The sequence below is a fragment of the Chamaea fasciata genome, unplaced genomic scaffold (assembly GCF_029207755.1).
Source record: "Chamaea fasciata isolate MVZ Bird 193981 ecotype frontalis unplaced genomic scaffold, bChaFas1.0.hap1 SCAF_21, whole genome shotgun sequence".
Lineage (NCBI taxonomy): Eukaryota > Metazoa > Chordata > Aves > Passeriformes > Sylviidae > Chamaea > Chamaea fasciata.
The window spans coordinates 1393073-1413022 of NW_027094106.1; the positions used below are offsets into that span (position 1 = coordinate 1393073).

Below are 19950 nucleotides of genomic sequence, written 5' to 3' on the forward strand. Positions count from 1 at the left end.
GCTTGATCGAGGGGCTCCTGGGCTTCCGGCCCTGGGGCATGGCAGTGCTTGGATATATCAGATATTTACAGGGATGGGAGGGCAAAACTGTCAGTCTTCAGAGCGCAGCCCAGTGCAGGAATTGGGCTTTTCTTCCCCTGATCTATACTGTGCAAAATTCCCTCCAAAAACCCAACTACGGCAGGGAAAAAAAATCCAAAGCAAAGGAACTTAAAATACCCAGAGTTTATGGGCTCACTGGGTCACAGAGAGTGACCCCGGCTCATCTCAGGGGAGGAATCGAGGTTAAGTGCACCAAGTGCCCTTTATTTCCCAGGGCTGGGCTGGGCTGGGCTGTCACTTCTTTATCCAGCCCCCCTCCAGGCTCAGCCCAGCAGCCCAGACCCCTGTCCATGTACCCACCTTAAGCTGTTGAGGCTCAAGCTGCTGCTGTTGTAGGCAGAGAGTGGCTGCGAGAGGCTCTGGGGATGGGGCTGCACGGCGGGCAGGGCCGGGTGTGCCGGGGCCAGCGGCGACTGCGGCCGCGGCGGGTGCTGGCCGCCGGGGGGCTGGCCGCAGGGCTGGCTGCACGGCTGGCTGCACGGCTGGCTGCACGGCTGGCTGCAGGGCTGGCCGGGCTCCTCGGGGGCTGGGGGCGCTGGCACGGCCGGGGCAGGCTGTGGGGCAGGAGCCTCCGGGCGCGGGGCGAGCGCGGGGCTGGGGCAGCGGCCCTCGGGCGGCGGCTCCAGCGGCGGCGGCGTCACCTGAGGACGGGGGTCTTTAGGCACCACGGGCTCAAGTATTGGGTCTTTGCTGCTGTCCTGGCTCTTCTCTTGGCTCCTTTCTAGTCCTGATATTTTGGGGACAGCTGGGCCCCTAGCACCAGGGTCGTCATTGTCAGCAAGTGCGCCAACTCCCACCTCTTTATCTGCAACAACAACAACAACAGAGAGAGAAAACGGTTAATCGTGAGACAGACAGGCCAACCCAAAGCCACTGTGGGCCACTCGCACTCGGGCAGCTCCAGTTTGTTTCCATCAAGAGCCATCCAGGCAAATGACAAACTGAATCAAATCCATCTGCCCCAGTAACTCTCCTCAAAATAAAACACGTGGCAGAGGAGACAGACCCTGTTTAGCGCTCCTGTTCTCCATCGTTGTTACTCATCATCACTCCCCCACTGAGGGGACAAACGGAGGGAACTGACCCACCGAGGGAGCCAGCACCACCTGAGCTCTGTGCTTCCCACAGAATGGTCAAGGCTGCAAAAGAAAAAGACCACCAAGTTCAATCCCTCACCATGTCCACCACTAAATCATGGCCTCAAGTACCACATGCACACGCTTTTTGAACACTTCCAGCGCTGCTGACTGCACCACTGTCCTGGGCAGCTGTGCCAGGGACTGACCGCCCTTTCCATGGGGAAATTCCTGCTGCTGTCCAACCTGAGCCTCCCCTGGCCAGCTGGCCGTTCCCTCTCCTCCTGTCCCTGTTCCCTGGGAGCAGAGCCCGACCCCCTGGCTGTCCCCTCCTGTCAGGGAGTTGTGCAGAGCCACAAGGTCCCTCCTGAGCCTCCTTTTCTCCAGGCTCAGCCCCTTGCCCAGCTCCCTCGGCTGCTCCTGGGGCTCCACACTCTTCCCCATGACACAAGATCTGAACTTTAAAGCACACACTAGCAGCAACCCTGGCTTTTTTGGTTTGGCTGATCATGGAGTGACTTACTTCTATTTCCCAACTCTTTAATATTAATGAATATAATTATAATTTTAAAATCCTTACATTGGAGCTTTGCTCACTGGGGCTCCACAGCAATTTTCCACTGGAACCACTCCCCAAACCTTCTGCCAGGGTGGATCTGATCCACAGCACCCCTTGGAACAAATCCAGGGGAATGTTGCTGACCCAAGACTGGGAAAGGTGCTGCCTTGGAGGTGGGGGATCAGAACCCATTTAGGGCCATATTGCACAACAACTTGGAACAGCTGGACTTACACCTTCAGCAACTACAGAAACACAGCCCAAGGGAAACGTGAGGTTTGAAGGGGCTTGGGACAAGCTTAGAATAGAAGTGTCCAGTGTTCTAAATAACCCCAAGACAAGAAACCTTTACTCCTCCTTCTGCTAGTTTGAAGGGGTAAAATGACTAAATGCATAATGACACAATATCCATTCAGAGAAAACTGCTGGCAGCTCCTTTGTGCAAACCCCGAAGTAAAGGAGTGAAATTCAGAGGATGGGAGTGAACTGGTGCACATGTTTACCAACCATCACATCCCTGGAGGCAGCCTGGCGGCCATGTGTGACAAAAATGGCATCATTTGGGTTTAATGTCATTAACAGATCAAAAATAAACCACACCAGGTACCTGCTCACTGTTTTACAGGCCTACTGCAAGGGTACACAGCCTGGGAAAGCAGAGGATCTTCATGGGTTGTAGACAGGAGATGGGGAAAAAAGGGATAAAGGGAGGCATAAGGGAGGTAAAGAGGAGAAAAAGGAAGCAAGAAATAGTGGGAAGAGGTAAACAGGCTCATTTGATGAGGGCCTTCTTTAATCACTCCTGGAATATCTGTAACAACTTGGACTGGACAATTATGGGGGCAAGAGAGGGACTCCAGAGGGACAAAAACAATTACTCTGCCATATGCCCGAGGTTCTATCTCACTGCAATAAACTGCAGGTTCTAGGTAAAGGGAACTTTGCTTGCATTAACTCTGTGGATCAATCCTCTTTGATCAAACATTATTAAAAGTAAGAGCGTGATCCACGTGTGTTAAGGCAGGTCCCCAAGGAGGAGAGAAATGAACAACATTTGTTTGGAATGGAGCAACTCCGACTTTGGGAGCAAAGTTTGTTCAGGAATAGGTGGATTTATGTTCCCAGTCCTCGTGGGTGTAGGAGTTACAAGTTTTTGGGGTTTTTTACACAATGGCATTGACGACTCTGGCTTGTCCCTAGCAATGCCCTACTACATGACTCCAGCTGGTGGTCTGGAAATCCTGCAGAGATGATATTTCCAAATCTGCAGGGAACACCTTGCACTCAATGCATTCATTAAATCCTTTCCTTTGGTATTTTTAGCCTCTCTCATGTGTCACATTTATTCAGCACAGCGCAGTGCTGGGGATCTGCCCCTCCTCCCCAGGAGGAAAGGGCTGGGAATGCCACCGTCTCCTGGGTGTTTCCTGCTGCTGCTCACATCCCCATTGCACAGCCCCCGAGCACCATCCCTGGGAGTCTGCACTTGGAAGATGCTGCTTGCAGTAAAATAAATGTTATTCCCAGCCTCCCACCAGCCATGCCCGTGGGTTCTGCCTCTCCTGTGTGACACCACAGTGAGCCCCAGCTGTGCAGGAGTCCCAGCACACACAGCCCTGCCTGCTGAGAACCATGGTGTATAAATCAGAACCAATCCTCAGGCCCATCTATAGGGGAGTTGAAATCCCCCCTCAGTGATAAACGTCACCAATCACAGGTTTCATGAGAAGGGCTCCAGTCCTCATCAACAGCACTTCAAGGTCACACAGACGAGATTGCTCTTTTCCTACCCTGACTGACTGCCTCAGTGCAAGAACTCTGGAGGAAAAAAGCCCTTAATGTCACTATGACACAGACAACCCAACTTTCTGAGATTGTTTATCACCGGAGGAATTCATCTCCACCCACCAGCTAAGCAAGGACAAAGCTAACTTCATTTGCTGGCTGTCTCCACACCCTGCTTTGCATAAAGCGGAATTACTGCACTGGGATTCAGGAGGGCAGTGACTGTGATGTAACTTCCATGCTGACACAGGCTCCCCTTTTTCCACTGGGTTGATACTGCATCCACCAACAGCCAGTCTTCCAGTAAAAAAGGAATAAAGCCAGAATTTGATGCTGAGGACTGAGGAACATTCGCATTTCCCAGAGAGGAAATGCAGCTTTCACTGTCTTCCATTCCTGTGCCCTTTGATTAGCCTTTAATCTCAAATTCCTCTGTTTATCAGTCAAGCACACAAACTCAAGACACAGAACTCCAGTCTCCTCCACGTCACCCTGCTGTGTATGTGACTATCACTGGCTTGGCTCCATCACACCAGGGAGCAGCCAAGGCCACCCTGGGGACACCTGTAGGTAACCCAGGTGACTCAGGTGACCCCCAGAGACTCTGTAGCTGGGAGAACCAGCAAACACTTCCCTCTGGAGACACGGATTTGTAAAACAAACACAGGCAACATGCATCTTTCCATCACTCTCTCTCTTCCTACCATGCAAACCACTAAAATCTGACCTGAACTCTGCATTCCGGCTCCCATCTGGGTGGTCCCAAAGAGTTAAAGTTTGGCCAGAGGTGGCCAGTTGGGAACATCACAGCCACAGGAACAGCGCAGGGGTTCTCCACTGACAAAAAGGCACTGTTGGAATTTGCCGGATGATTCCCAGAGAACCATCACTGCAGAACCCTCTCGCTGTGCCTGGCCAAGATGTTTGCAGATGGGTTCAGCATGTCGGGGAGCACCGAAGAGCACAGAGGGTGCCAAGAGCCAGCACAGGGTGTGCCATGGCCACCCCCAGCCCGGCCAGTCCTGAGTGTCCTGGGCACTCCAGACCCTGGGGAATGAAACCCCCTTAGGGACACCTCTGCAGGACCATGTCAAACTTACAGCGGCCAACTTGTTTACCAAACATAAAATCATCCAACTTTTCCATGTCCAGGTGTGAGACAGCCAGGTCTGGAGCGTCATCCAGAAAGAAGGCTGCACCAAATCCTGTCATTCCTCCTGCCTGCATTCAGATTCAGCCTCTCCACACCTGGCCTCAGGCAATTTCAGAGATCAACTCAGAACCAGCACTAAATATTCCACTTTCCTGAGAGGAAAGTTTAGGATTAAGCTCAAAGTCCTTACTGCACAAGCGAGAAAATTACAGGAGTTTTCAGTGTTCTGCAGCATCCTCTTTGGGACTGAGCATTCACCAAATAAATATTTTATTGCATAATTTAATTTAAAAATAGTCCTAATTTTCTTTCACTGCTTTGGTAAGTTGAATTCTTGACAACACTGGATCTGCCAAACTCAAGTTTTCTCCAAACTTCTTAATGCAAGACAAAAACCCAGATCTTTCAAACTCATTTTCTCCAGCTTTACCACGGATAAGAGGGAAGTTGGCACAAACTGCCACAACCTCTGGAGTCCTGGAATGCAGGACAGATCAAGCCCACAGACCAGCAGCTCTTCACAAGCACCGTACAAGGCTTGAAATAATTCATCAGATTGCAGCCCTGATTGTCCATTTCATATTGATGAGACGTTGGTCAGTGCAGTGTCTGGATAGGGAGAGGCAGGTGCCAGGGGCTGTTTCTGCCAGGAGGGACGAGGCTCTGGGTGCAGCAGCCAACACGCATCAAACAGGCCCCAGAGCAGCTCAGCTGTTGTACTGGATACACATAATTTGCTAAAAACAATTTCTCATTTTTAGCACACAGTCATCTTTCATCCTAATTTCCAAGGACACTAACAAAGCATTTGATTATGCAAATGAAGAACATGCCTTCGAAAGCACAGTCCCTTGCAGCTCTGTCATCTGCTGGTAGCAATTACTCCACACTGAGCAGGTATTTAGCACAAGTGAACAGCAAGGCTGGTGACACACTTTGTACTTAATTATAAAACAGGGAAGAAAATCATTCAGGACAAAAGATTTTGCTACCTCCTGTTAAAAATGTTTATCCTTTGCACTGAAAGGGATTTAATTGTCAACAACGAAGTCGCAGATCAATGAAAAGAAGCACTTAGTGGGATTGCACAAGATGTTGACAATTCTTCAGTCAATGAGCTGCTTTTGGCCTTGATCTGAGAGTGCACAGTGCTCCAATACTGCCCATGAAACCATTTATTTCATCCAGCTGTTACACAGAACATACTCCATAAATGTAACTCCTAGAGCTGTGCACTGGGAGCATTTGACAGCACTTATTTCATTGTTTTTAAAAAGCACCCCTTGATCTAGTACGCAGGAATGGGGTAAAGCTTCCCAGAAGGAAGTGAAGAAAGGAATATCCAAACACCCCTGTCTGTCAGGAATCCTGGTACTTCAGTAAGTAGGAAGGAGCTGCAGACAGGTGTAACACCCTCACAGACCCTGCAAGAACTCAATCCTGCTTCAACACACACAGCCAAAGGTTTATTTCCAATAAAATCTCTTGACTTCCTAACCCATCCAGCTGGGAATCAATAAACAACATCATTAACTACACAGCCCCAAAGTATTCCACAGCCAGGTCCTGAGGGACGACTGAAGGGGCTCCAAATGGGCTGGAAAACTTCCCAGGTGGGAAGTGATGCTGACAGTGTCACCGGGGAACATTCTTTACTAATAATGCATTTGTGATCAAAGAGTTTCACCTCTCTGTTTCAATTCTGCATTTTTGTCACAGACGTGTAGGTCTTGACAACGCTTTTAAAACACACCCAGACACACAGAGAGCCCCGGTGAGGCCAGGCTGTGCTTCCCTCCCCTCTGGCACCAGCACAAAGCTTGGAGCCAGGGTACAAATCCCACCTGCCCAACCATGAGCTCTGCTCCTGATCTCTGCTCAAAGACTGTCTTAGATCCAAACATCTGAGGGTTTCTGCCCCGACTCTCCAGAATTGTGGCAAAAACCGGGGGCTTGTTATGCACCTAAATCTCAAGAGTTATAGAATCCCAGAATGGGTTGGGAGGGACCTTAAAGCCCATCCAGTGCCATCCCTGCCATGGCAGGGACACCTCCCACTGTCCCAGGCTGCTCCAGCCCCAGTGTCCAGCCTGGCCTTGGGCACTGCCAGGGATCCAGGGGCAGCCACAGCTGCTCTGGGCACCCTGTGCCAGGGCCTGCCCACCCTGCCAGGGAACAATTCCTGCCCAATGTCCCATCCATCCCTGCCCCCTGGCAGTGGGAAGCCATTCCCTGTGTCCTGTCCCTCCATCCCAAAGTCTTGTCCAAAGTCTCTCTCTGCTTCCCTCTCCTCTCCTGGCTGTCACAGGAACATCCTGTGATCCCCAAGAGGACAGAGCAGAAGGGTGGGAGGGCGTTTCAAACCTGCCCAGAGTAAATGAGGTGACAGTACAAGACAATAACCAATTAAAACCAGAAAAGACAGCAAGGCTGGATCATTTTCTCCAACTATCAGCAGGAACATCACCTCAGCACAGGCTTAACCCCACCAGAGGACAAAGGGAGGAAAATAACTTGAGTTCCTCCATCGCCCCCCCCCCCCCCTTCCTTACCATTGATTTGCCTTGGCTACAGATCCACAATATTCCCTGAAATGCCCATGACATCTGCTCATCCCACTTGTGTGTGACAGGATTACTTGAACGAGCTTGAACAAAACCAGCTTTCAAAAGCAGCTTGAAAGATATAACCCTATGAACACTGCTCAAATGTAACCTGACGGCTCAGTTTAATATACCAGGGACCACAAAGATGTGTGTGATCTGTTTATACAGCAAAATAACACATCCATTCCCCCTGAGAGGTGTCACACCCCCAGCTCACCAGCCACACAGCCCTGGCTCCTTCGTGAATTTGCTCTTTACAGCCAAAGACTTTCTGATTTTAAAGGCATGATGCCAATATAAGTAGAGAGCTTAATAATACTTGCTAACACTAAGATGAAGCTCGGCACAACCATGAGAATTCCCATTTTTAATTACAACTATTTCAGCTCATTGGTGTCTACAAGGAAACTTTGCTGGGCTTTCACATCCCTGCTCCCTCATGGGGGTCACTTTACACTGCTTTCATGCTTGGCACTAATTTCCTCGTGTTTCCAGTGCTGCAGAGAAAAAGACTGATGTCAGAGAATTATGGAGTCATTAGTGTTGGGAAAACACTCCAAGATCATTGAGTCCAGCGCTGCCAAGGCCACTGCTAACCCACATCCCCACATGGCAGATCTGCACATCTTTTAACTCCCTCCAGGGGTGGTGACTCCACCACTGCCCTGGGCAGCTGTGCCAGGGCTTGTCCAATGTAAGCTCCAAATGCCCAGGAAGGATTCTTCTGGTCTGGACTGTAGCAACAAGGGCAGAAATGAGATTTTATTGTTTCTGGTCAACGAAGCGTCATATTAACTGTGTTCATTATATGTGTGCAGTAACACCCAGATCTTTGCAAATTGTCTGAATTTCTTGGCACCTGGAAGCAAAATCCCAGCAAAGGTACAAAGTCAGTGTGATGGTCCTTGTGAGCCACTCTTTCCTCCTGACAGAGATGTTGTCTTCAGGGAAGCTCCGACTGAAGTGCTTCACCCCAGAGCCGTGGACCATCTGTGCCCTGCCCACACAGGCCACTAAAAAGACCCTGAGAAAGTGCTTTTGCACATCACCACGAGCAGTGCTCACCTTCAGGACACACCAGCTGGGCTGTCCATGGTGAGAACAGCAGAGCTGCAGCTCGGGGTGGTTTTGTTGTGAAGGAGAAGCTGTCTCAGAGGCTGAGCACATCCTAAACACAGCAGCAGGAATGAGCACCAGGCTCACAGCTGATCCAGCACCTCCAGCTCAGTTCAGCAGAGAGCCCCACTCATAATCTGAACATCCACAATAAAGCCATGAAGATTGAAGTCAGATGTGCCCCACACTGTCCCTGGGACGTGGTGAATGAGCTGGCAGGACACAGGACTGGCACGGCAGTGTCCCACATGCGGAGAGGACACCAACATTGGGGCTTGATGTCTGAGGTTGAGGCTGGCCCCAGACTTTGGATTTTCTATCCAAACTGGAATCATTACTGTGTACAACTGAGTACAATTCATAACTTTAATTTTGATTCATGTTGTGCCTGGCTGCTGAGGCTAATTATTATCCAGCAATGGTGCATTCAAAGCCTCCAGCCTCATGCACAGGACTGTGTGGTGTTGCCTCCATGTGACAGGGAACTGTAATTCTAAAAGGATTAAAAGTTTACCAGCACAGCCATGTAAAGCAGAAAATGAATTGTTCACTCTTCTCATCTCTGTTTGGAAATTAGATTACGGGCTCCAAGTGAGCTGAAATACAGAATGAGGCAAATCTTTGTGATTAACTCACAGGTGGCCAGTGAGCCTTTCAGTGCCTCAGAGCCTGGCAGATTCCTATTAGCTGCAATAATGAAAGAATGTGTACTTATCCCTCAGCCCAAACCCTGCCCTGTGCCAGCACGGCTACCTGCTGTGCTAATCCTCGGAGCCAACATCATCACCCTCAGCTGTGAGCTCTGAAGTTTGCTCAGCTGTCAGTCGGGATATCTGGGGTGTGTGGCTCATCCCTGCCCAGCCCCACTGCACCCTCAGCACTGGGAAGGAATTGGGATGCCCACCCTGGCCAGCCCCAGCTGGCAGCAGCTGTGTCCCAGCGCTGACAGCAAAGGCTCTTTATAGAGATAAACAATTTGTACCGTTCACCACCGGTGTTTCATGTTCCCTCTGCAGATGGCACCCGTGTGAGTGCCAGTACAGCAAACCCCACCACGTTTTAGCAGCAATCAGGGCTCACAAGCGGTGCAGAACACCAGCGGTCCATTCCATCTGGGATTTGGTCCTCACTCCCACCAGCTGCAGACGCACTAGGACAGCAGGAGCCTCTCAGCCACAACCCACACCCGAGGAAACCTCTCCGAGCCCTCCCAGCACGAGGCTGGCTCATACACGGAACCTTGAGGGCTTCTTCCTCTGGCAAACTGATATCCCACCTGGCAGCACTGTGATAACTTCTTTATTATTTCTGTAAACATCTAATAATCCTCTGAACCCTCCTAAGCTCTTTGCCTTAACATTACCTTCCACCAGGGAGCTCTACAACTCAACTTACAATTTTCTTTTCTTCCTTTTATAGAATCACTGAACCATTAAAGTTGGAAAAGGCCTCCAGAGATCATCAAGTCCAACCTTTGGCTCCCGTGCAGACTAAACCACACCACACACTGGTTTTCTGAACCCTTCCAGGCATGGGGACTCCACCACAGCCCCTGGGCAGCCTGTGCCAGTGTTAAACCACTCCTTCAGTGAAGAAATTTTTTTTCCTAACATCCAACCTGAACCTTCCTTGGAATGTGTGAGGCAGGGAGATGAGAACCCATCTCCTTATTCCCACACTACAAACCCATCAGAATACTCCAAGTTAACTTCATGAAATTTCTTTTACATCAAAAATTACAAAACCCTGTGGAGCAGTGGTGCTGCGCAGCAGAGCTTGGGGCCCCCACCCGTGGCCACGCCGTCCCACCTTGCCCTTCTCTCACGTGGAGCTGTTTTATAAGCTGGTCTGGGGAAACAGCTGGAATTCAAAGTAACCTCTTCCCTCTTCATTTCCCTTTTTTCTAAAAGCACCCATTGCCTGACCTGGCAAAGCTTGCTTCCAGCAGTCCTGCTGCTGCAAGAAATGCCAGCAAAGCTGCTCCTGTCCCTCACCCTGCACAGCAGCACCCGCTGCAGGTCCTAAACCACCACCAAGGCTCAGTGTCAGAGCCTCCCTCAAGTTACGCATGTGTTTAACTGGATGTGAAGGGAGTCCTGATTAGGCAGCAGCTGATTATTTGATTTGGGGATTAACGTGACACAGACACCTGGGCTCACAGGCACCAGCTGCTGCAGCGGCGCTGCCGGGCCAGGGCGCTTGGGGATGGACGTGCTGGGGATGCTCCAGTCAGGGCAACAGAGCTGCCACCAAACCTCCCTGCCGGCCGCTGCTGCAGCCCCTGGCAGCCAGACTGGGGCACTGGGGCTCCTGCAGCTGGGGGGGAGGTGACCACTCTCCCCAGGCCAGGATGGCTCCTCGTGCCAGCTGTGTGCCAGAACCCCGGGCTGGGCCAGGCTGGAGGGGACCCCGGAGGGTCACTGGTGCCAGTCCTGCTCAGGCAGGGCCGTCCCAGAGCACAGGGCACAGGATTGTGTCCAGAGGGCTCTGCAATATCCCCGCTGAGGAGACTCCAGCCCCTCCCTGGGCAGCCTGTCGAGGGCTGGGCACTGCCCAGGGCAGAAGTTGTGCCTCCTGTGCAGGGGCAGTTGCTGGGCTCAGTCCCTGCCCGTTGCTCTGGTGCCACTGCTGGGCCCCCGGAGCTGAGCCTGGGCCCTGCTCTGCCCCTCTCTGCACACAGGGACACCCAGGGCTGAGGGCCCCTCTCAGCTGGGGCTCCTCTCCACGCTCAACAGCCCCAGCTCCCTCCGCCTTTCCAGCAAGGAATGAGCAGCCTGAATGCTGCAAAACCGCACACTAGCAATTCCCACTTTGTCTGGATGACTGGTGTGGAGAGAGAAGAAGAAAATCCCACAGCCATTCCACAGCCCCTCCTCTGGCCTGGTGCTCTGCGGAGCTGGCCGGGAATGCAATATCCCAGCCTCTCCCACCTAGCACAGGTGACCTGTGGAGAGAGGAGGTTTTATTGCTCAGCGTTCATTTTTACCTTAACAGCTGAACAACTCACATTTTATTTTATTTTCCCCTCTCTGCTGATCCTCTCCAAAACCTTTTATCAGGGCATACATCCCTCCAAGGGAGCACCACAGCTTGTGCTGAGCTCCCAGGGATCATCAGGGCCAGAGTAGGGGGTTTGCCGAGCTGGGGCAAAGGGGTTGGTTTCTGTCCTCCCACACTCCCAGGGGCAGCCTGGCTCCTCTCGCAGAGCTACAGCACTCTGGGTCACAGGATCCTGGAATGGGCTGGGTGGGAAGGGATCGATCTCAAAGCCCATCCAGTGCCACCCCTGCCATGGCAAGGACACCTCCCACTGTCCCAGGCTGCTCCAGCCCCAGTGTCCAGCCTGGCCTTGGGCACTGCCAGGGATCCAGGGGCAGCCACAGCTGCTCTGGGCACCCTGTGCCAGGGAACAATTCCTGCCCAATAGCCCACCCAAACCTACTCTCTTTCAGCTTAAAAGAGAAAAGGCCATTTCTGTAACTGTTTTCGTTTCCAAGAAGCAGAGGCAGGAGGAGACAGATGTAATCCAAACATCCTAAAATCCATGGAGCTGCAGGTGGCAGTGTCCAACAGAAAGTTCAATGCCTTATAAATTATGAATAGCCCCCACCTGTGGCATGAAATCTCCATCCTGGAGTGAGGGGAACCTTGACAAATAACATTTATTGAAGTTTAAGAAAAATACTTTAAAACTGGGGAAAAAAAAACTCCAGACACTTTCAGTTTTATAGTATTTTCAATTATTTTCACAAAGGGAGGTAAAACTAAACCCAAGCATTTAGCGGGTGCTTGAAGACCAAATCAAGCACATATGATGTTTCAACAGCAGCCCGGTGAAATAATCAATAACCTCCAATTCCAGTTATTGACTTTTGCACACCCTTGCAGGCATGAGACTCCACATGAAGGCACTAGAATCACCAGGTTGTTCAATTTGCTCTTGCTCGGATATTTCACACTGACATTTTTATGATGGTTTGTGGAAGCTTCTTTGAGAGAAGCTCATGAAAGTCACAGTAGACTTTAGCTCTCCAAATTCCCTCTTTTGCTTCATTTTGGGATCCAGGGCTGCTTTATGCATAATGAAAACATGAAACATTTCCCTCTCTCTATTTTGTCCTCTCTTACAGCTTGACGGAACTTCAGAAAGAAAGACACCTGTTTAATCAGACCAGAATTACAGATGATTACACACCTGTAAACTGCATTACCATGGAAAGAAATGCCTTTGTGTGTCCCACAGACCTCCCTGTAGTGCGGGAATGGCTTCCCTGACACCCCATCTTGTCTTTTTATGAGGCTCTTCCGATGTTATAATTCTGCACTCTCTAACAGGCACAATAACAACTTCTTTGGACCACTGTGAACCAGCAAGAGCTCATTAAGTCTTAGAGATTGTTTGCAGCTATTCTGGCACTGCTGTGATTTGTTATGACATGGGAAAGCTCCATTATTTCACCAGGTTTAATAGGAAATAGATATGCCCAAGCACATCCTTCTTGCAAGGCTACGAGGAGCTTTTAGCAATAACCCTCGAGGATGTATTGGGCAAACTCATCTTGCAACATCTTCAAATATATAGAGAAAATGATGTGAACTATGGAAAATCACTGTGATTCAGGGACAGTGCACTAGACTAGAAGATTAAAGTTCTGCTCCAGCTCCCTCAAGATGCAGTTAGGTCAGTGCTTGGCCCTGTTTCCTTTTCCAGGATTTAGACGATGAGCTTTCCAGGGCAGGGGCTGATGTAAAACAAGAATCAGCTCTTGCTTAAGGCCTCTCTGTATTCGTTTCATGAGAATAATAATAAGGTTTTAAAAAAGGTCAAATTCAAGCTTGGCAGAATGCCAGAACTCCTCACTGTGGTTCAAAGAAAGCATCTGAGTAAGTAAATGTGGGATATAATAATTTATTTCCTTGCACTATTCCCTGTTGTGTTTGAGATGTTTGAGAAGCACCTTGCTGGGTGTTTTTTCCCTTTCCTGTGAAGCTGACAGCCATGAGCATTCAATAATCATGTCCTGAGCTCCTGTACCTGGTTTTCCATGGGGCCCTGACAACCACTGATACATGAAATCATATATAATCCTTACACAACAGGCAGAAGGCTGAAACTGTCCTGATCTCCAGTGCAACAAAGCAAATGCACAGAAAATCAATACAAATACACAGAAAATCAATATAAATACACAGAAAATACACATGAAATCAATAGAAATACACAAGAATCAATATAAATACACAGAAAATCACGTGGGCCCATTAACACTGAGAAAGAAACTACTGTGAGCTCCATTCAACAGATCAAGGCAGTGTGAGACACACATCTATCCCACACGTGTGTGCACATATTGCACACCTGTGCCCAGGTACACACAAACACAGCTGCGGGCACTGGCCCTGTGGGGAGGATTTATTTTAATTATCATCAAGGCAAGGCTGTCAAATTGATTCTCAGGGAAGGAGGGAGGGCAGCACACGCAAATGGTTCTGGCTGCAGGTCGGGACCCACACTTGCTCCTCACCCTCCACGTCTGGAGGGATCCAACCCCTCCTGCTCCCAGGAGATGCCAAGCCTGACATTTGTGTTGGAAGCTCTCCAGCACTCACTTCGAGCTTCCTAAAGTTTGTTTCTGACTAGAAGGGGGGGGGAAAATCCTGTTTAACACTTAGCAGCTACCAGCAGTTTTCCTGGAAACTGTTGGAAACGTTACACAGCTCGTCCTCGGGAGGGGTGAGGGGGTGCCACGATGAATACATGAAGTGTTTTCTCTAAGTTACTCTGCTTCAAGCAAGGCTGAAAAATGAACTCCAGATACAAAGTGAGTTTAGAGATAAACAGAAGGGTTTAGGAGACACAAAACTCTGTGGCCCAGGAAATAGGTACAGGAGGAGATCACAGAATCCCAGAATTGTTTGGGTTGGAAGGGACATTAAAACCCATCCAGTGCCACCCCTGCCATGGCAGGGACACCTCCCACTGGCTCAGGCTGCTCCAGCCCCAGTGTCCAGCCTGGCCTTGGGCACTGCCGGGGATCCAGGGGCAGCCACAGCTGCTCTGGGCACCCTGTGCCAGGGAACAATTCCTGCCCAGTGTCCCATCCATCCCTGCCCCTGGCAGTAGAAGCCATTCCCTGTGTCCTGTCCCCCCAGGCCCTGTGGCTCCCTGGGAGGGAGGACTCTGCTGGCACTGCTCAGCGTTGGGGACTCACAGGTGACTCCAACAAAGCCCAGTGTGTGCCCCCCTCCTCTTCCACACGACTCCATCCCTTCCCTCCCTACTTCCTTCAGGACAGAACTGATCTGTGGCCATTTCACACCTCTTATCCGGACTCAAAATCCCTCTCCTTGCTCCTCCCAGCTCCACATACCATCAGGCTGGATGGAGCTCCTTCTCCACAGAGTTTCTTCCTCATGGCACAAACCTAGAATTTACCTAATCCTCCCTCTTTCCCCAAGACCAGATTAGCTCTAAGTTAAACACTCTTGTTCCCTAAATTTCCTCCTTGTCACCATGCCATCGGAAGCTCTTAATCTTACAAAAGAGCCTGAGGACATCCTGATGCCTCCCTGGGAAGAGAGAAAGCAGCCCCCAATGCCAAGATAAAGCTGAGGTATTAAACTAATCCCCAACCCTGGGGACGTGCCTGCAGCAGGGCCAGAGCTGCTCATCCCTGTGGCTGCAGCTGGAATTTGCGGAGTTGGAATTCGGGGAGTTTCATCCCCTGCTCTGGAAGTACCGGTGACACGCTTGTGCGAGTTCTCAGCCGCAGAGAAGTCAACTCAGCTCGAGATTTAGGCACAGGAGCCCAGGGGAGATGAATCCAGCCCTCGCTGGCCGTGCTGGGGCCCTTTGCGGCAGCCCGTGGCCACCCGAGACGGCTCCACGGAGGGGAGGCTGCAGGGGAGAGATGAACACCCCAAACCACGATCTCCTCCACGGGTGAAGCGGCAGCCAGACGTGCAGGTGCTCCGCAGTGCTGGCTGGGGAGGTGACGGTTCCCTCTCAGGTGTGGCCCTGGCCTGGCAGAGCCCGAGGCACTCCGGGAGCTGCTGGCAGCCCAGCTCCCACCTCCTCTCCGGGCTGCCGGCATTAAAGCTGCTCTTACTCAACAGAAGGTAAAAATCTCCCTAAGCTTGAATAAAACAGCAAAGCTGTTGCTCCCAGCCAAAGACCAGAGCACATTAATGATGCAACTGATCTTCTTTTCAGCCCTTTCACCCACAAGCCTGGAGAGACCACAGGCACTTTGCTCGATCCTGGTAAAACCCACAATGGCACATCCAGCTTGCTTCAGCTCTCCTCTGCTCCACACAGCCAGAAACACTGCAAGGAACTTGCCTTGACTCCTGTCCAGCTCCCTACAGCCAGCACAGCCTTGCAGAGATCCATCCACGGGTCACAGGGACCAGCAGGATCTGCTGGAGGAGGGCAGGACGCGACACTCCCTGCACACAAACCCAATCTGGATCACCTGCAGACAGCTCAAAGCAACGTCTGCAAAACCAGGTTAAATATCAGTGCGTGACATCAAGCACCGGCTCCTCTAATTTTGTATTTTTAAGATCTGATAAAAAAGGAAAGGAAGATTTTCCCCTGAATGTCTCTTTAAAGATTTTCCAACAGCTTACACACAAAGCATTTAGACACTTTAATTTCCACTCCAATATGAATACTCTAACCCCAAATGAAACTTATTAAAAATTAAATTCTTATATTAAGTTTAAGATGCGTCTCTTTTCTCCCCAGGTCCCATTAAACACTCTCCCTACACACAATTTAGAAGACAGAAGAGATCCTAGAGAATATTTACAAAGAGAACAAAACCCCCTGAGGGTTTTTATGTTACTACAACATTAATCTATTTTAATCACACAACAGATTAAAAACAAACAACATTAAATGGTTCTGCAAAGTACAGACCAAAAGCCTATCTCTGTTGCACAAAAAAAAAAAAAAAAAACAACAAAAAACCTCAGGAAAAAAATTAAGTGCTTGGAAATAGGGTTATTACAGTGTTCCACAGAGACAGAGCACAGCAAGATCAAGGCTGGGCCACCAGAGCTATGCGTGGGGAGAAGATCACGGAATAACAGAGTGGGTTGGGTTGGAAGGCACCTCAAAGCCCACCTAGTGCCACCCCTGCCACGGCACCACTGTCCCAGGCTGCTCCAAGCCCCATCCAGCCTGGCCTTGGACACTTCCAGGGATCCAGGAGCAGCCACAGCTTCTCTGGGCAACCCATTCCATGATTTCTTCAGCAGTTATTTCCAGCATTACTCTGGGTCACTCTGATGTCCTCACTGTCTCCTCCAAGGCAGTCCCCGCCCTGTTCTCACACTGTGCCCTTTCCCAGGTGTGAGCATCCCCCTGGCCACTCACAGACCCTGACTTCAGCTGCTTTTGGGGCATGGAGCCCAAGGAGCACAGCCTGTTCCTCAAGCTGGCCTTGAGCAGCTCTGGTTACTATCCCAGGCTCTAAGATTCCAGTCAGCCTGTAATTATTTACATCTATTTGGACAGTTTTGTTGCAGTGAACTAAAATATCTATTGAGCTGTCCACAGGTCACTCCCCTGAATCATCCCAGTGCATTTAAAGCTGGGGCTGTTCATGGATAGCTCACTCTTCCAGCAGCTCCATCTCCCTGGTGCTAACACAGAACCTCCTCTGCTGCTGCTGGGGCTGTCAGTGGCCTGGAGATCTCACCTGATGCTCAGGGCTGTTTTTTCTCATTTTAAATAACCCAGATAATTGTGCTTTTGTAGCTGAGTTTGTCATGTCCCTGCCCACAAACTCCTGATGAAGAACAGCAGCATTCTCTGGGATCTTGCTGCATCCTGGATCAGATCCACACAGCCAAACCTTTCCAACAGTTACAAGCCAATGTGCTCCACCACAATTTTATAACCACCTTTGCCCAGAAGACATTGGATGCGAGCAGTTACGCTGGAGTTTGAAAGTATCTGAAGAAACCACAAAGAAAAAAAGAGCTGCTCTTGTTGAAAGGCAAGGAGCTGCCAGGATTCCCTGAAACAAGTGGAAGCATTTCACAGGGATGCTCCGATAACGCAGGGTGCTCCAGGCAGCCCTTTCATCTCAACACCGCCAACTCAGCTGCCAAAGCAACCAAAACCTTCAAGGGAATGATTTGTGTAGGTACTCCAGATTAACCAGGAGATACTGCTCACACCGAACATCAGTGGGAGCAGCTGCAGTTGTTTCTGGCAGCATCACTATGGGTGTGGAGGGGGAAAGTGCAGGGGGTTCTGCACAACAGATGTATTAAAATCCTCCGCTGTGTTTACTCAGTGGATTTACTCCCAACGTGGTGCAATCCCTGACAGGATTTGATTACTTCATCCCATACTTCCATTCATCAACATTCTTTCTTCCCAAACCAGCTGCTGCAATGGCTAATCCGTGTTCACTGTGGAGGACAAAGGGGGGGAATGAGCAACGCCTGCCCCTCGACTGCACTTTGGGGTGTCTCTGTCCAGGCTGGGAGCAGGGAGGGAGGAGCCCCTGGAGGGAGCACTGCGATCCTGCTGCCCTGCCTGGGATCCGGAGGAGCTCCTCCTCTCTCCGGGACCAAGCACTGACACAAAGCCCAAGAAAAGACTCCTAAAGCCTCTCAGAGAACGTGCAGCACACCGAGATTTCCATCAGTGGCTGGAAATGTTTTCATGCCAGAGACATGGAGTGTCTGCCATCTGTCACCCCCTGGGTGACACCAGAGAGGGATTCCAGGAGTGACCAGGCCTTGGGAGAAGAAACAAACCAGTTGTGGCCACAGCAGCAACACAGGCACAGTCCCAGACATGGGACATATGGACAGGACACAGAGGATGACACAAGGACTCCACTTAACTGATGGTAAATATGAACAAGGTGTAAACCTCTGCCTAGGTGAGATCACAGAAGCACAAATGGTTTGGGTTGGAAGGGACCTCAAAGGCCATCTTCTCCCAACCTGCCACGGGCAGGGACACCTTCCGCTATCCCAGCTTGCTCCAAGCCTGGCCTTGGGCACTGCCAGGGATCCAGGGGCAGCCACAGCTGCTCTGGGCACCCTGTGCCAGGGCCTGCCCACCCTCCCAGGGAACCATTTATTCCCATATCCAACCTAAACCCATTCTCTGTCTGCTTGAAGCCATTTCCCTTTGTCTTGTCACTTCAGGCCCTTGTAAATAAACTCCCTCCATCTTTCTTGTAGGCTCCCTTCAGGCATGGAAAGGTCACAATTAGAAGATCCTTCACTGCTCTTACAGCTGGACAAAACTTTGTAGAGTTTCCAGTCTCAAGTGTAAAACCCACCACAAGTCAATGCCCCCTCTTAGAAACCTGCTTTAAAAACCAGAGGATGTATATTCATGGCTTTCTTTATTTGCATTGCAGTTTTTAGCCTCATAAAAGGGAATGCTTTTCACATAATGGTATTACTTCAGGATCTAAGATAACAACAACAAAAAAGATGATGAGACTTCTGATAAAATCATGAAAGGCAGTAATGCTGCATCTTATTACCACTCCATGGTAATTCAGCCTCTCTTAGTGGTAATGGCCTCTCTAACAGCAGACAAGAGCTGCTGTTGAGCTCTGCTAATGATGCAGGAGATGGAACCGTGAGGCAGCTGAAGCAGCAGCTCCTTCCAGGGCCACACACTTGGCAAGGTAACATTATCTCTGCATTTTACAGGTTTTCACAGTAAAAAATCACTCTTCAAAACCATATGCAATAATATTGTGAATGAACTTTAAGCTGCTTAAGTAACCATCAGCTCACAAAAGGAAGAAATGAAGTAGCTGTGCCGTGGTGAATAGATGGTGTAAATGCGTGTCAGTGCCACCGTCAGTGGCTGAATCTCTGCAGGGTTTTTCCATTCACCTGTCTGGAACTGCAGAGGCACCATACCCACACCTGGATTTGAACCAGCTGCTACAGCTGGGAGACATCAGCTTTAAAAAATACCTGTAAATACTTCAGGATAATAAATGCTCAGCTCCATGTTTATCCAAGCTCCTGGCACGCCACCTTTGAGTTACAGAATCATGGAATCACTAAGGCTGGAAAAGACCCCTAATATCATTGAGTCCAATCACTAAAAAAACAAAAAATGACTTTGAAAACATCCCCTCTCACACACCACAGTGTGAAGACAGGGTCCACTTCCCATCCTGATCCTTCACCATTCCAAGTGTTCAAGGATCCACCCATTGCACAGCTCCAAAGATCCCCCAACACCACGTGTGAGTGAGCGTGGATTAAATACTGACTCGGAAGGAAAGGCATCACTGTTTGCAGCAGCAACACAAGGGTGAGGTCTCAGCACTCTCACAGTCCAAGGGCTTGGGGGAGAGTGTGAAGAAAGGTTTTCATCTTCCTATTCTCAAAAAAATCCTGGGTATCCATTCCAGAACTCCAAATCTGGATAGCAGGAATGACAACAGAGCAGCTCATTGAAGTAAAAGTTATTCAGGGAGCAGTATTTCACCCGAATAAGTGCAATGATTATTGGTGGCAATATCTGATACACAAGAAACACAGCCAAGC

General features: G+C 50.1%; 1 protein-coding gene across 6 annotated transcripts in view; it reads right to left on the minus strand.

The window, feature by feature from the left end:
- Positions 1-19950, minus strand: part of AUTS2 (activator of transcription and developmental regulator AUTS2) — a 768033-nt gene that overhangs the window by 27026 nt on the left and 721057 nt on the right. For all 6 annotated transcript variants that reach the window (XM_066202165.1, XM_066202162.1, XM_066202163.1 and 3 more), the window contains one exon: positions 403-907. In XM_066202165.1, coding sequence (XP_066058262.1) covers positions 403-907 — 505 coding nt within the window. The remainder of the gene's footprint in view (positions 1-402; positions 908-19950) is intronic.